The following is a 17,816-nucleotide window of genomic DNA, read 5'->3' on the forward strand; positions in this document are numbered from 1 at the left end:
GTTTTGTTTTGTATATTTTGTATCATAGAGAAAATAGCATTAGGGAACGTGATAATTAAGAAAGTCTGGTCATATTCATCCATTATCTCTTTCTGAAAACAATATTATATTTTCGGATTTTGAATACATCTCTATTAAATGTTGTCTTTAAGAATCTTAGAATCAACTCTTATGAGAATTATGAAGAAGAAAAAGAAGTATTTATTAAAGCTAATTATGTCATTGACATTTAGTGTAGGCTGAGTGTTAAGTGTCAATGACATGACCAGCTTTAATAATGAGTTGTAAAAAATTCATATCTCTAAAACAAAAACTCATTGGTATTACTGTAAATGAAAAGGCAGATAAGTTATCAAAGGCAGGATCATCTATAGAACAACCAGATAGACCTTGTTAACTACCTCACCCTAAGGTCAATGGTAATCAACAATCACAAAGAGAAGTGTCTCAATCAATGGGCATCAGGAAACACTGGCAGAGCCATGTATAAAGAAATGACCATGCCGAACAAACTGGACAGTATTAACTTCCTCCCCCGCAAAGATCAATCTACAATCTTCAAACTAAGAACAGGACACACACCTCTGTTAAAATTACACAAAACAAATTCCACATAACTCCCCCTTTGTAGACACTGCGCCCACCATTATAAACCTACTACCACTACAGCCCAACATAACCAACACCATGTACGGCAGTGCTGAACAACTGAAGAAAACAGCACACTTTTTTTCCTTCGCACAGCCTGCAAAAAGAGCTCACAGCTCAGCAGCAATAAAGCTGGTTAGAAGAAGAAGGTCATTGACATTGAACACAAATCTAGCTCATGATTAAAAATTGTGTCATCTGAAATGTCACCTTAACCTTCTCCTATCATTTAGTTTGTTAAACTGTTGGTGCGACACACAAGATCTGTTGGCTATCTTTCTCCATTCCTCTCTGTCTTTTGCCTTGGATAGAATCTCATTCAATGACAGGCTTGTCTATTTTTTTATGTTGTCTTCCCACCTCTTTCTCTGTCTGCCTATTCTTCTGTATCCTGGTACCGTTTCCTTAAGGAAGGCCTTGGCGAGTCCTGAGGACTTTGTGATATAGCAATAGAGTTTTTATTTTTATTTTTTTACAATGTTTAGAAGGTCATCTTGGCGTCTAATAGTCTTTATTAATACTGTCTCTAATTTCTTCATTTGTGATTTGGTCTTTGAATGTGATACCTATGATTTTTCAATAGTATTTTGGTTCCATTGCTAGAATCCTCCTCCCTATTTCTGCAGTCAGCGTTCAAGTTTTTCAAGCACATAATTATGTGGCCCAGACCAGGGAGCACATTAATCTGATTTTAGAGGCCCATGTTTTGCAAGTTCTGCTGTGTACTGCGCGGTTCTGGCCTTTAGTTTAGGTTTGGTTTCTTTCATCTGAGACAATAGATCCAAGGTATTTAAAACTACTTACACTTGTCAAATTGAACTGTACTAAAGAATAACTCCTTGAAGCAGCTACAGTATTTCACTATTTCTTATAAAACTAAAAAGCCAGTGTCTTTCTGTGTCCTTATTTCTTTAATCAGCTCTGTCATTAACAAAAGCCTTAATATTTCAATGGAACTCTGTCTTCTAATAGAAGACAATGATCTGGTGAATCGATTACCCGGAGGAATTCCAGCTACCCGTCGCCTCAGCGTGGCGCCTCCGGTGGACGTCTAGTAGTGGAACTAGATAGGCGAAGTACGAGTAGCGAACCAGGCCCGGCCGGGCTTCCCTGGGTGAGCTTTTTTTTTTTTTCTTTCTCTTGGGGTTGGGATGGAAAGAACGCCCGGAACCCAGTCCAAAAAGTCCGCCACGCCGTTCCACAAAGGGGGCCGTCATCAGTGTCATGTTAGCTGGAGTGGCGGTCCTTGCACGGAACAGTGGCGGTTACAGTAAAGGAATATGAGGCAAGTTCCCACAGTTAGCACTGTTCTCGGCCACATAGCGAGCGGGACCCAGGAACGGGGACGGTGCGCTGTGTACACGGTCTGGCCAAGTCATTCGATATGGCCGTCTACCGCTGGGAGCCCTCAGACAGGACAGGGGTGAAAAGCCCCATTGTCCAGGCCTGTTGGTTGGATAAAAGCCTTTCTAACCTCCAACGGGATAATGGCGCCTACGGTGCCGACGCCCTACTGGACTTCACTTAAGGTGAATCGTATACAGAAGTTTTTGAATTTCATGCAAAGCAAGATACCAAAGTTATGTTCCTTTATACTTAAAAATATTCATGTCTAAGCGAGACCAATCGTTCTACAAGGCATGAACACCGATTTCGAAATCGCAACCTTTGGGCAGTTTACATCATTAGCTCGTTGCCAAGTCACAGTTCCGACGTCACAAGTTGTGACATGGCAACGCGCTATTGGTGGCGACAGGTTACGACGTCGTATGTCAGTGTTGAGGCCTTGTATAATGAATGGTCTTGGTCTAACTACACGTAACACTTCCCCCACCCTCCATCCACAACCACTGCCATGTAATTTAAACTCCCCAAGCAGTTGGTTTTGTCTCATTAAGCACACGACTCCGTTTATTTATTCACCTGTCTCATGTCTTCTTGTTTAGGAATTTGAATGGGAATTAAAAGATCTCGACAATGTACTGGTCGTCATAGTTACTGATTTCAAGACTAATTTCCTGGAACAACTGCTGGAGCTGCATAATTTTCGTCCAGAAGTCATTGAGAGACTAAAAGTCGTATGTGTTTTAAACATAGTGCTATTTTCTCTGACTAATTGAATTAAATGCATGCAGCATTGTGTGCTAACAAAGTCTAACAAAGTTGTCTTACGGTTTCAAATAACCTTAATAATTATATGTAAATCGCAAAGTGAAGCTTTAAAAGTGTATTCCTTAGTTAAAACCAAAAAAAAATCAGAATGGACCTCATTCACCAAAAAAAGAACAGTCACGTGATAATATTGATAAAACAACGAAAAAAAACTGTCACGTGATAACCATTTTTGATTAAAATTAGATCGTAATTTGTATAGAAGAGATAGAGAATCACGAGACAAAATGTTGTTTGTTTACGATTGGTGAATGAGGTCAACAAGTGAAATATAAATACAATATTAAAAAAAAAAAAAGACTTCATGCTTTACAAAGCTGATGACTGTTTCAAAAGAACAAAAATCTTACTTTTAATTAATAATTAATGATAGTTTCAACAAAAATTGTAAGACTTTTTACCATGCCCCCAAGACGACACAAATCCTGTTTAAACTTATATAAAAATCTGCTTAGAAAAAAAGAATCTACAATTCTAATAATAGGCCTGTAATTCTAGACAGTGCGTAAAATGTTCTTAAATGTATCATTTGTTTATTAAACTATTTAATGAATAGGGCCTACATGTGGAAATAGCCAAAGACTTGGTCTGCTAGAGATAAAGTCTAGCCAAACCTGGGGTCCCGGGTTCGAATCCTGGTGTAAGCTGGGATTTTCACTTTCGGAATCTTTAATGGTGTCTCTAAGTCCACCCAACTGTAATGGCTACCTGATAAAAGTTGGGGAAAGTAAAGGTGGTTTGTCATTGTGCTTTACAAAAATTATAATGGACGAATTGGAGTTACCCACTGTGGACTAACAGCTAGGAATTATTTTCTCAAAGATATACATACATTGTCAAATTTCTAGGAAAATCATAGCAGTCTTATCAAGATCCTTGCCTGTTTTTTATTTTCACTCGGCTTCGCTCATAAATTTGCAAGCTAAATTAGTTTAAAACGATACAAAATAAAATACATTGTTAATAGATTGGCTTTTATCCTTGAATACGAGACAAGAGCTTTACGCAATGGAGCTCATTCACCAATCGTAAACAAACAACATTTAGCCACGTGTTGCTCTATCTCTTCTATATAATTTACGATCTCATGTTTAATTCATGATGGTTGTCACGTGACAGTTTTTTTCCATTGTTTTATCAATAAGATCACGTGACTAAATGTTGTTTGTTTACGATTGGTGAATGAGGTCCATTAATTAAATAACTACGTTCTAAGCTCACGAATCATTCCTAAAGTCCAGATCAACAAATAATGCAATGTAGCCTACAATGCATTGTGTTTATATAATTAACAAGCAAAATTAAAATAGAAATGGGTACCTGACATTAAGTGGGGTAAGTTTATGCATGACTGAATGCATGGCGCGTAGGATGTAATCATCTTCTTTTTTGAAGTGACGTCTTTATAAGTAAAGGCGGTTGGTCGTTGTGCTGGCCACAAGACATCCTCGTTAACCAGAGGCCATAGAAACAAATCCCCTATAGATCGCAAGGTCTAAAATCGGAACATATAAGGAAAGAAACTGCTAATTGCTGAAATTAATTTTGAGATGGCAGAATTTAAATCCCTTTCTACTGTATACAACAGAATTAATTAATTACTATAAATAGATTATTTGATTGGTTATTTTTTATTATTAAAAAAATCTGTCCCTTAACAAAGTCTATTCTACAAAAATTTTTCCCTAATCAAGAATTACCCCTGACCAAAGTCTACCCCTAAAAAAATTCGCTTAATCAAAAACAAAAATTAAGTTACATGTTATGAAGTGGTATTATGTAGAAGCGTTAAATACAACTGTCATCTATATACAATCACTCTCGGATTTTCTTTTTTATACCCTCGCCTCTATTTTCGTAATTAGATTTTGAAGTAAATAAAAAGTTGTTTCTTACTTAGATTATTGCAAGTAGAGATGGACCTCGGCACGCTCCAACTTACACGATCTTTCGGCAATACTTATATTCAGGTAAAACATAGCTAGTGAAACATAAAAACGAAAAAACAACTGAAAAGAGAAAGACCTAATTAAAGAGAAGTGCACATCAAAAGTTAAACAGAAATAATAGTTAGTTATTTAGTCAGTCCGTCAGTCAGTCCATCTGTCAGTTAGTTTGTTAGTTAGTTTATTTGATAGATAAAGATAGATAGATAGATAGATAGATAGATAGATAGATAGATAGATAGATTAGATAGATAGATAGATTAGATAGATTAGATAGATTAGATAGATTAGATAGATTAGATAGATAGATTAGATAGATAGATTAGATAGATAGATTAGATAGATAGATTAGATAGATAGATTAGATAGATAGATTGGATAGATAGATTAGATAGATAGATTAGATAGATAGATTAGATAGATTAGATAGATAGATAGATAGATAGATAGATAGATAGATAGATTAGATAGATTAGATAGACTAGATAGATAGATTAGATAGATAGATAGATAGATAGATAGATAGATAGATAGATAGATAGATAGATAGATTAGATAGATAGATAGATTGATTGATTGATTGATCCTTAATTATATATTTCGTTCTGAATAGCTGGCCTTGAATTAGATGATGATAAAAATGGTAAGTTTTCTTTACATAAAATTCTGTTAATAAAATACTTCATTTATACAGAACTATTGTAATTAGCCAATTTCTTTTTTTTTTTTAGAACTTTTTCTTAATATAAACATTTTTTTTCAACTTGCGTCACTGTCACCTTACTATATAACTTTGTTAGTCTCTTTGGCATGTACCATATCAGCAGACGCCAATCTATAAAACAAATTTCGTACTGCACATGCCAGTACCGCATTTGTTAGACGTGTGGCAAGGGATAGGACTCAGCATATCTATGAAACTGAAAGTCTTATCTTTACCTATGCCTTAGTCTATTAGACCGTTGGGGCAACACGCAAGACCCATCGACCGTCTTTCTCCATTCCTCTTTGTTCTTTGCCTTAGAACCTCTTTCAATGGTAGGCCCGTCCATTCTTTTATGTTGTCCTCCCATCGCTTTTTCTGTCTGCCTCTTCTTCTTTTTTCCTGGTACTGTTCCCTGAAGAAAGGTCTTTGTTTGCCCCGAAGATTTTGTAATATGGCCATAGATTTTAAGCTTGCATTTTTTTACGATAGTTAGCAGGTCATCATGGGGTCCGATTGCTGCAGTAGCTCTGTCTCTAATCTCTTGGTTTGTGATGCGGTCTTTTAATGTGATACCTAGGATCCTTCTGTAGCATCTCAATTCCATTGCTAGGATCCTCCTCTCTAGCTCTGCAGTCAGCGTCCAAGACTCGCAAGCATATAAAAATAAGGCCATGACCAGGGAGCGCATCAGTTTGATTTTGGTGCCGAGGGCTAATCCTTTGTCTTTCTATATTGTTTTAAGTACCAAGCTAACCGTGCAGGACTTGCCATTAATATAACGGTCCCTTGAGGAACGGCGCATGGATTATCGACAGGGACGTGGAAGCTCTCTTTCAACTCCGCACCGTGCAATGGGAAAACTCTCGCATTCCCTTGGACACTCCCACAGGAATTTTGTTTTGCTATTCATTTAGCCTAATTACTTCCTTAAGTAATCGTTTCCACCCGGGTAAAACGTTGAGGCAGAATAGCATACCCGGGCCCCGGCCCCTGCGACGCCTCTGACCCCAAACTGTATGGGCACTGCCGTTCCTTCGGATACATCAGCTGCGTGGAGAAGGGGGAACTGATGTATGAGCGACATCGTTCCGACCACAGCTAATGCCCAGGCATTCATCTCATTTCCATTAGATGATCCATAGTCGCTCCGCGACTGAAGGAGGCTACAGACATGTTATTTTAGACGTTTGTGCAGTGGAGCGCTTTCCCCCCCCCCCCCGCCCCGCCCCGTATCTCCTCCATGGCAGAGTTCTTCAAAGCTATCTAGAGCTGATTTTTTAAAGACAGCAGTGATACATTTTAGACTTAATTTCATTGCAGGCTGTTTTTTACAACTCTTTATGGACGCTATTGAACACAATCAATTCGATGCCTCATTGTACTACTGGACCAAGCTCAAAGTAAGTTTATTGAAACAAAAACTTTATATTTGTTTGACAAAATACGCCTGATGGTACAATAGATCAGACGTTTTGTGCTTCAACATTATTTTCCTGTTTTTACTGACCCTCCAAAAGGGAAAAAGCGGAAAATAGTTTCATTTGATCTGTCCGTCTGTCTGTCTTTTTTGTCCGTATGTCTTTTTTTGTCCGTATGTCACGCTCAAGTCTCAAAAAGTAATAAAAGTTTTGAAACTTTGATTTCATTGTGCAGATTGTCAAGGATTGATGAAAACGGATACGTGTTTGTTTTCTGAAATCGTTTTTTTTTTATGAAGGATAAAATCGTATCTAAGTTTAATAACACAATTTTGAAACTTTGCAGAAATGTATAGGGTATCTTAGTAAGAAATGTTTGGGATATTTCGATAAAAATGTTTGGGATATTTCGGTAACAAATGTGTGGGATATTTAGGTTGTACAGGAAGCTTGTTCATCCATTTTATTGAAATTAGTTTTTATAGTTTAGTCGTTTGAAAGCTACGGATTCGAAAAAATGTATTACTTACTTTCTACCTTGTGTTAAAATAATAATACTAATATAAATAATAATACAGGGCAGAGTAACTAGGAAAAAACAATTACGAGAAACATATCCTAAGACTCAATCTTGTTGACAAATGCCGAAAATGTGGTTGAGTTAATTGAACACATAATGGCAGGATGTCCAGCCCTATCAGAATCAGCCTACCTAGGTCGCCATAACCAAGTTGCAAAGCTAATACACCAGCACTTGGATTTGACACACAATTTGATCGGTAAGGATACTCCTCCTTATTACAAATACTAACCACAAGAGGTTCTCGTGTCTACGGATCATCTACTGTACTGGGACAGGCCTATTTTGACTGACCAAACGGTAGATTTTAATCACCCTGATCCGCTTCTCATTGATAAAAAAGATAAAAGCCGCTACCATTATTGACATCGCCGTACCACTGTCTCATAAAAAAAAACTGAGCTTATAAAACAACACAAAATATGCGAACCTTGGCTTGGAGATTAAGCGTTTATGGAAGTTATCTAAAACAACAATGTACTTCATTGTTATATCAACCGATGGGATAATAACAACTGACCTCACAGACACCTTCAAGACCCTTGGCATTCCTAGGAACATTCTCGTTGCCTGTCAGATGGCGGTACTGCTGCAGACCTGCCACATCACCAAAACGTTTCTCAGTAGAAACTAATAAAGGAACTACTATAAATTTTGTTTCCCATTAACGAAACTCGGCCCTGGCACATTGGCGGATCCGGGGGGAGGGGGGAGGGGCGATCGACTTCCCCAAACTCGGCCGACACACCGAAGATTTGGTGGGGATGCCTGGTCGTGTAGTGTGTCGTTCGGTTATCTTGATGGTCCATTGTTCATACACTACCCTCTGGCAACACCAGTCGTCCGGCAAGTGGTTTGGTCTTGGAAGCAGTGGCCTAGCTAGAAATTGGCCATCACCTGGGTGCACGGGGGCTCTCCCCTACTCTATCTACCGCCTCTGCTGGGAAGTAGGTTATCTTCAACTCTGATGGAACATCCAAAACATGTAAAACATTTTACAAATATTTTATCAATATATTAATCTTCTGTTCTCTCTTTTATAAATAATTGTATTTATATATATTAAAACTATTCCATCCAGCATTTAACTTGGTCGGCACTTCTTGCGAGGCTTGTTTTAAAGAAGAAAAAAGAAAGTGCATCTTTCAAGTATGAGAAAGTTTATTATGATAAGTATTTGAGGTAAGTCTACTTATCAATTTAGGAAAGGGAAATAGCAGTTATTTGTTTTGTGTGGTCTGTCTGTCCGTCCGTCAGTTAAACAGTCCGGTTTAGATCTCGCAAACTAGCAAAGATATTGAAAATCCGACATCATAATATTTTAGACCTTACAAAGTTTAGATGCAAGGGATGCTTTAACCTCTGTCTGGCTCTCTCTTTATCTCTCATCTATCTCTCATCTATCTCTCATCTGTCTCTCATCTATCTCTCATCTATCTCTCATCTATCTCTCATCTATCTCTCATCTATCTCTCATCTGTCTCTCATCTATCTCTCATCTATCTCTCATCTATCTCTCATCTATCTCTCATCTGTCTCTCATCTATCTCTCATCTATCTCTCATCTATCTTTCATCTATCTTTCGCTTTTCTTCGCTTGTTTCCTCTTTCTCTGTCGCCCTCTCCCTTCCTTTCTTACTCTTTCTCTTTCTCTTGCCGCTGCATCTCACAATTCGCTCATTCTCTCTAAATCATTACTCCTGCGGATGCGCTCAAAAACTGGTTTAAGGTTTTGTTACTTAAAATATTATGGAAGGACAAAGGCTTAGCCCTCGGCAAATAAAACAGACTGATGCGCTCCCTGGTCATGGCCACATTTGTATATGCTTGTGAGTCTTGGACGCTGACTGCAGAGCTGGAGAAGAGGATCCTGAGATGTCGACAAATCTTGTATGGTGCCCCAACAGATTAAAGGATAGGTAAAGGTAAAAAAGGTTTGCATCAACTGTCATGATCAAACTGTGACAAAATCTGGAAGAATAACAACAGCTTTCAAGTAAAATTCGAACTATATGAGATAGTGGTCTCTAAACTCAAATGTGGTTGTGAAAGATGGACACTGAACGCTGAGGCTGAAAGAAGAAATCAAATCTTTTGAGAGTCAATGCTAGAAGAAAATGCTGGGCATCAGGTACCAGGAATAGAAGACAAAGGTTCCAACCTTGCTGGCAAAAAGGGGGAGCTCTTCAGCAATGGGAAGAGACGAAAGCTGATATTGATTATTCATACTGTAAGACGTGACTCACTGTCTAAAAATCACTCTTCAAAGTACAGTGGACTAAAAAACGCTACCCGACAATGTCAGCGAATGGACCGGCCTCCCTCTTGATATCCTGTTATGAACAGTTGCTGACCGGAAAAGTGGAGAGATTTAGTTCCTCGAACTGTCACAGCACCCCTACGATAAAAGTCAAAAGGCTGATGAGATGAGAAATAACTATCTTTTAAAAAAACATGCAATTTTTTTTAATGGTACTAAATAAAAATTTTTACTACAATAATATTAATAAACTTCAACATTTACAGGATTTACGAAGATATTGCTATTAACGTTTTGGATGCCTGCTATAGCAAAGACAATAGAATAACTTGGATTCTTCTGACTAAATCGGTGGAAATATTGAACGAATCTTGTATTGCACTAGCTTTAAAAACTAGAAACAAATTGTTTCTACAACAAGAGGCTTGTGTGGCGGTCAATCATGCAAGTTGGCATTTTTATATTGGAAACGATCTGGATTTTTCAAAAGTAAGTTTAATCATTAATGTATTGTGAAAATGTGGAAATACGTTTTCTAGTTTTTGTGTTATTTGACTAGAACATATTCACAAATGATCAATATGTTTTCAGTTCCCTTATCATAGGGCTGCGTGTACGTGTGACAGTGAAGGGCTGCCCTTAGGGGTGGAGTGTAGGTTTATTACACATGTTAGCAGGTGGTGGGCTGGCTCGGCTCCAGGTCAGGTCTGGGCCTCGCGCTAACCAGAATTTTTATCACAGACAGTAGGAAGATGGTAACGCTACTAGGTGGGCCCAATCTGTGCACCTCACTGTAAGACCATGGGGCTAGAGCCTGCCTAAGCACCTGATTGGTTACATCCGAAAGGGCTTTCGATTATATTTTAAAGTGTCGTTGTTTTTGACAAAAGTTATTATATAAATTTAAAATGTACAATTTTTTTTACAAACATTGAGTTGTATATTTTTATAATTATTTAAGAGCTCCTTCCCGGACATGCTACCCTGCCTCATAGTGGCGCCCGGGTGGAAACGATCGTAAGAGGAAACTATTAGGCTAAAGGGTAGCAAAACAAGACTCCCGTGGGGGTGCCTAAAATCCTCATTGCACTGTGCAGAGTTGTAAAAAAGCTCCCAGAACCCTGTCAAAATCCAGGCGCTGTTCCTCAAGGGGCCGTTACATAAATGGCGTGTCCTGCACAGTTAGCCTGGTATAGAAATGGAAAATGGCGGGGGTCTTAGTGTACGCGGCCTCTTGCCGCGAGTCTGACCCACCTGTCAGACAGAGCAGTGTACACTGTTCATTTTCAGGCCAGTGAGATGGAGCTCTTGTTTACTTTTGCTGGCTTAGAGTTCCAAGAGCTGAAGGCTCAACTCTACCTGACAGTTTCAAGAAGAAGAAGAAGAAGAGAACCTTACGAAAAGGCAAATCAAGCACTGAACAGGTATATGTCCTTGGACACATCGTTGAGTAAAGCCTGAAATATCAACAAAGGATGCTGATCAGTTTTGTTGATTTAAAAAGAAGTTTGATAGCTTCGGAAAATAGTAAAAGAATAAAGCATCTCGCAACAATTTTTCCAGATTCATCGACATGTCTAAAGCAAATCTAGCTGTTGTGTCACAGCAGACGCTGGAACTCTTCAATTCAAAGACGGATATGAGATTAGGGTTTATCTTATATCTTATCTCCATTTCTCTCTCTTGTAGCCATCGGCGATGTCAAAGAAATACATTGAACAAGCTGCGTTCGGGTTTGTTTGTTTATGTTTTGGATGTTCCTTCAGAGTTGAAGATAATTACTTCCTAGTCCAAACCTCCTGCAGGACGACGGGGGATGGGAGCGGGCAGGGTTTGAACATTCGACCATCGATAAATCTGAACGACAGTCCAGCGTGCAAACCGCACGACCAGGCAGCCATCGCGTGGCGTACACCAAACTGAGTTGAATTTTGCAGACCACATAGCATTACTTTGAAATACAATTAAATGTATACATGAGATGACGGATAAAGACATGTTACATATTGTATATATAAAGATGACTCATGATGAAATGTGATGAGCCCCCATGTTACATATTGTATATATAAAGATGACTCACGTTGAAATGTGATGAGCCCCCATGTTACATATTGTATATATAAAGATGACTCATGTTGAAATGTGATGAGCCCCCATGTTACATATTGAATATATAAAGAAGACTCATGATGAAATGTGATGAGCCCCCATGTTACATATTGTATATATAAAGATGACTCATGTTGAAATGTGATGAGACCCCGTGTTACATATTGAATATATAAAGATGACTCATGATGAAATGTGATGAACCCCCATGTTACATATTGAAGATATAAAGAAGACTCATGGTAAAATATGATAAGCCTCCAATGTTACATATTGAATATATAAAGATGACTCATGATGAAATGTGATGAACCTTCCATGTTACATATTGAATATATAAAGATGACTCATGGTGAAATGTGAAGAGCCCCATGTTACATATTGAATATATAAAGAAGACTCATAGTGAAATGTGATGAGCCACCATGTTACATATTGAATATATAAAGAAGACTCATGATGAAATGTGATGAGCCCCCATGTTACATATTGTATATATAAAGATGACTCATGTTGAAATGTGATGAGACCCCGTGTTACATATTGAATATATAAAGATGACTCATGATGAAATGTGATGAACCCCCATGTTACATATTGAAGATATAAAAAAGACTCCTGGTGAAATGTGATGAACCCCGATGTTACATATTGAAGATATAAAGAAGACTCCTGGTGAAATGTGATGAACCCACCATGTTACATATTGAATATATAAAGAAGACTCCTGGTGAAATGTGATGAGCCCCCATGTTACATATTGAATATATAAAGAAGACTCATGATGAAATGTGATGAGCCCCCATGTTACATATTGTATATATAAAGATGACTCATGTTGAAATGTGATGAGACCCCGTGTTACATATTGAATATATAAAGATGACTCATGATGAAATGTGATGAACCCCCATGTTACATATTGAAGATATAAAAAAGACTCCTGGTGAAATGTGATGAACCCCGATGTTACATATTGAAGATATAAAGAAGACTCCTGGTGAAATGTGATGAACCCACCATGTTACATATTGAAGATATAAAGAAGACTCATGATGAAATGTGATGAGCCCCCATGTTACATATTGAATATATAAAGAAGACTCCTGGTGAAATGTGATGAACCCACCATGTTACATATTGAAGATATAAAGAAGACTCATGATGAAATGTGATGAGCCCCCATGTTACATATTGAATATATAAAGAAGACTCCTGGTGAAATGTGATGAGCCCCCATGTTACATATTGAATATATAAAGAAGACTCCTGGTGAAATGTGATGAACCCACCATGTTACATAGGGAATGATGAGGTTGCTTGTAAGAGGACACACTACGGGTTATAGAAACACATTCATACTGAAGTTAATAAATAACTACGTATCAAAAATTTGTGATAACGCAAAAATAAGTAAAACTAATCAGCGGACAAAAAAAAAAAGGAAAAGATATCTCATACTATAACATTAGTTATTAATTTAAAAAAAAACTACTTTTCGTTTATGGGCGAAACACAAATAACAAAAAACTATAAGTAACAGAATGTAACTAATAGCGGAAATTACATACTACTCTGAACTGGCCTATAGAAAATGAAAAGACACTAAATTACATTTATTCTAGCACTAGCCTATATAAATTACACAAATAAAAATAGACAAAAATGGACCTGGGAGCGCCGGGTCACACGAGGAAAAAGAATATTCTACATCTAATGCAGACCTGCTAAGCGTTTAGAGACCGCTAAATCATTTTAAAATTTTCACATAAAGACCACTTTTCAATGATTTAGCAGTAACTGGTTATTTGTATATTAAATTAATTGTTAAAGAAATTATTGTATTCAACCAGTTAAAGCATGGCATCAAAGAGTCTCTATTTTCACCTAGAGGACGATGTCGGATGGATATGGTAAGCATTTATTTTTTGTAATGTTTTTCTTTTCATTATCAATAAGCTTGTTTTTTTTTTTTAATCCATCAGTATACTTAATGTGCATTCGTGCTAATTGTGCGCCGCTAACTCAAACCGAGACAGGTTCTTAATAGTATTTTATTTAATGCATACAATGTACTTTTCATTACAATGTCGCTTGACAATACCTCCTTAATGCAGCTTATGGAGCGATAATTTTTCTTTTAAGAAAAGAATGAAATTTAGATTTTAAAAGATTTTTTTACTCCGCCCGCTCCCATCCCCTTTCCCCAGAAAGAAACCTGGTTATTATTATTATAGCTTTATATAGCGCTACTTTCATGCTTATAGCATGCTCAGAGCGCTTTTGGTCCAATCTCATTTGTGGACCAGTTGGGGGGGGGGTATCTAGGAGTTGGTTTTCCGTGCTGCCGTTAGGCGCTCAGTAAACACAACTCTGCCCGAGTCGGGTGTCGAACCTTGAGCACCCTTCTAGGTAGCTAAGCCAAGCCAAGTTCAATCTCTCGACCACGCTTCCCACTAAGCGAATGTACTGTTGGTGGTTGGTAATCTAGTTAATCAAAGATTTATTGTAGATGAGGTTCAAAAGTTTATAGACCTAAATACCAATTTCCAACAGAATGAAACAGCAAAGAATGAAGTAATACCTTTTTAAACAGACAACAGTTTATTATAGAAAGGGCACAGTCTACGTAGTTTGTAAGATCTATTTACTACAAGCGGTCTCCTTGTAGTTCGTACGTAAATGATCTCAAACCTATTTTTTGTTTCTAATCTTTAAATGTACTGTCGCGTCACTATGGATACACCCAATTATATGCAACCTCTGCGCGTCTTACTATTGAGTCATCACAGTATAGATCTAGTAAACCTTTTAATATTCCAGCGATAAAAAAAAACAACTCCTTCTTCCCTAGCGCTATTAGAGCATGGAATGGGTTGCTTGAGCTAGCCAGGAAATCCAGTGACTTGGCAGAATATAGGTCATTGGTTAATATGCATGACTGAATGCATGACGCTTAGGACGTAATCATCTTCTTTTTTGAAGTAACGTCTGTATTATATAAGATGAGATATAAGATAAGCGTTTAGATCTAGACTTAGAAGAATATGTTTAGTTCCTGAGGTTTAAACTCAGAGATAAATAGACAAGTTTACTTTATCTGTAATTGTAGTGGTCTTGCAATCTATAAGACCGATGATGTAAAGACCATCTGTTTCTATGACCCACGGTTAACAAGGGTGTCATGTGGCCAGCACAACAACCAACCGCTTTTACTTTTTCCCCAACTAATGTCATGTACATATTAGAGCTGGCTGAACTGAAAGGCGTCCAAAAAAAACGAAACTAAAAATCCAGGTCCTCACCAGGATTCGAACCCGGGAACCTGGTTCAAAATCCAATCGCTTTATTTCTATGCCACAGAACAGTTGTTAGTTATAATGAATCAATATTTAAATGCCAAAACAACTTTGCTGTCAATACCAGTGTATTTCTACTATCTACAGATCTCCTACCTGCTATTTCTCACAGCTTACAGCGTTCTGTTGGTCTCAACTCTAAACAAGACTACGTTCCACTGGCTTGAGGCCGTGGTCATGGGCTATTTAGTGACCTTCCTCATAAGAGAGCTTGATCAGGTAAAGTCTTGACGCATGTGGGTCACCATTTATTACATGACAAATTTCTGAAGCTCAAAACGCCAGAATACGCTCAGCGTCGGGGCCCGGCCCGAATTCAGACCGCTTGTAATCACTAGTACTAGTGCTTCTATTTCTATTACACCTCAAGTTGCAATACATGAATATTTACTGGGGTTTCGCTCATTTACTGATACAACTGGAAAAGAGCTTTGTAACTTAGCAATAGAAAAAAAAATGCAAAGTTAAAATTGGAAAATGAAACATCTAAGAGGGCATGAGGGAAGGCATGAGGGATACGACAACGGCGCGAATATGAAAGGAAAAGAAAAAGAAATGACCTACAAAAATGAAAAATGGGGGGGGGGGGAGGGGGGCGGCATTTTTAAATTTCGCACGCAGGCGGCCACAACCCTCGCGGCGGCCCTGGTTTCACGATTACTCACATGTGTGCCCATGTGGTGACATGACTACGCCTACGCCCCTGCGGGTTGAAAGTATACGCAGAACCGTGAATGGTGTGAACGGTATACGTAGAACGTATTGCGACTTGACGGCTTTTGTAAGTTTGTCTTTTGCGCTGTACGAGACGCGGCAAAAATATGTGGATTCTAACATTCTAGAACAATAGATATATTCCACTCAATTTATTAACATAAATCTACTAATCTCATCTATAATATGTAGCTGTAGATCTACTATAATATTACAACCAACGCATTCATAAAGGCTATACTTCTATCTATTGTAATAAAATACTCATATTAGATTTTTATATAATGACTAGATCTATAGATCTAAATATACTAATATGTAATTGTAAGTGAAATCTATGCGATGTTAGCGAATGGCGTTACATAAGAAATGAACCTGTTTTTTTTTTCTTAATTCTGATACTTGGTGTGTGTTATTAAAACAGCCCCTACCTAAATATATGGCTCCTTTTGTCTCGAAAGGCAATGGATGCGCCCAAATGAGTCACTGGTTTTGGCTTAATCTTGAGACGGGGAAGAATCTGGTGTGGCTAATCAAGCCAATTCTAGAACGGCAGACTTTTCCACAATTCGTACTTGTGTATGCCTCTGATTTAAGGCCGCTTCAATTCTTTTGTTCTCAGCGAGGGTTGTCCCAGCACGCACAGTCTGTCTCCATGCACTCCGGTCTTTGCCTGTTTTCCCACATACTTTCGCTGATGCCTGTGGCTCTCATGTCTCGCTTGCAGACATCTCTATATGTTAGTCCTTCCACAAGCTCCACATACCTTTTATCGAGAAATGACTTTTGTAATTTCTTTTACTGACAATTTTAACTATTCGTGTCTGACACTTATATAATTTTATGTGCAGCAACATAACCCATTCTGTCAATTTAATTAGATGAAATAGAATATTTTATTAGCCATACAGAGGACCATTTTTTTCTGCCTTTGGTCTCCAAAATAAGCATACATCGGCAATAATCGGCATAGTACTTTGCCATAAGACACTAACAGCGGTGAAGCTAGGGTTTTGGGGGTCCGGGGGTAGGACCTCGACCTCTTTAGAGGCCAATGCATTTTAACATTCGACATCATAACATGAGATAATGGCGTAATATTTAATGTAAAAAACAAATTTTGGACACTCAATTGGGAGCCCAGGGGGATTTTTAAATTTGGAACCCCTCTCCCCCCCCCCCTGGCTACGCCACAGAAAACTGATCTGGCTTAAAGCAAAGCTATGTACGACTATCGGAAGAAATTCGACCGTCCTGGATTTAAAAGATTTATAGGAATTTCTTACAAAGTTTATTTAGCGTGCATAGTGGCAGACACCTTTCAACGGCATACATTTTTAAAACAATTATGTTTTGATCCTCAGTGCTGCAAAAGTCTCAAGCAATGTAAAGCCTACATTTACGACCCATTCAACATCTTGGACCAGCTGTCAATCGCAATGGCCTTTATCGCCTGGTCTCTTCGCTGGGCGGCCTACGTCATCCCTGAAGAGGAGAGGCTGATGATCGCGGCTCGCTACCTGCTGTGTCTTAACTTCATGCTCTACATGTTCCGTTTCCTGGAGTTCTTCTATCAGAACAAATTACTTGGGCCGATGCTAGTGGTCATCAGAAATATGGTATTTTACATATGCCAATTTCGTTTACTTATTATATATTTAAAAACATTGCTAGTAAAAGTATTCACTTCAGATCTTGAGATATTCTCTACATACAATAAAGCTAAACCTTTTTTTTGTCATAGTTCATTAACAGTCATATTTCACCAGCCATACACACATCATGTTAACTTTTTACAGGCAACTTAGACTTAGACTTAGGTCCTCCCGCGCCGTTCGGTGCATAGAGCGGCAAGCTGTCTCCATAAAGATCTGTCACTGGCAATGTCTGAAGCCTCCTCC

The 17,816-nt window shown here is 38.1% G+C and overlaps 1 protein-coding gene across 3 annotated transcripts in view; it reads left to right on the forward strand.

Annotated features, from left to right (window-relative positions):
* LOC106061650 (transient receptor potential cation channel subfamily M member 2-like) overlaps positions 1–17,816 on the forward strand; it is a 58,775-nt gene that overhangs the window by 24,312 nt on the left and 16,647 nt on the right. For all 3 annotated transcript variants that reach the window (XR_008777476.1, XM_056026182.1, XM_056026183.1), the window contains exons 12-20: positions 2,595–2,726; positions 4,721–4,790; positions 5,380–5,409; positions 6,793–6,872; positions 8,552–8,652; positions 9,997–10,219; positions 13,696–13,755; positions 15,289–15,420; positions 17,280–17,534. Coding sequence is in view for 2 of the 3 variants with exons in the window: in XM_056026182.1 (XP_055882157.1) it covers positions 2,595–2,726; positions 4,721–4,790; positions 5,380–5,409; positions 6,793–6,872; positions 8,552–8,652; positions 9,997–10,219; positions 13,696–13,755; positions 15,289–15,420; positions 17,280–17,534 (1,083 nt within the window). In the remaining variant the exon portion in view is untranslated. The remainder of the gene's footprint in view (positions 1–2,594; positions 2,727–4,720; positions 4,791–5,379; positions 5,410–6,792; positions 6,873–8,551; positions 8,653–9,996; positions 10,220–13,695; positions 13,756–15,288; positions 15,421–17,279; positions 17,535–17,816) is intronic.

This window comes from Biomphalaria glabrata, chromosome 4, assembly GCF_947242115.1.
Source record: "Biomphalaria glabrata chromosome 4, xgBioGlab47.1, whole genome shotgun sequence".
Taxonomy (NCBI): domain Eukaryota; kingdom Metazoa; phylum Mollusca; class Gastropoda; family Planorbidae; genus Biomphalaria; species Biomphalaria glabrata.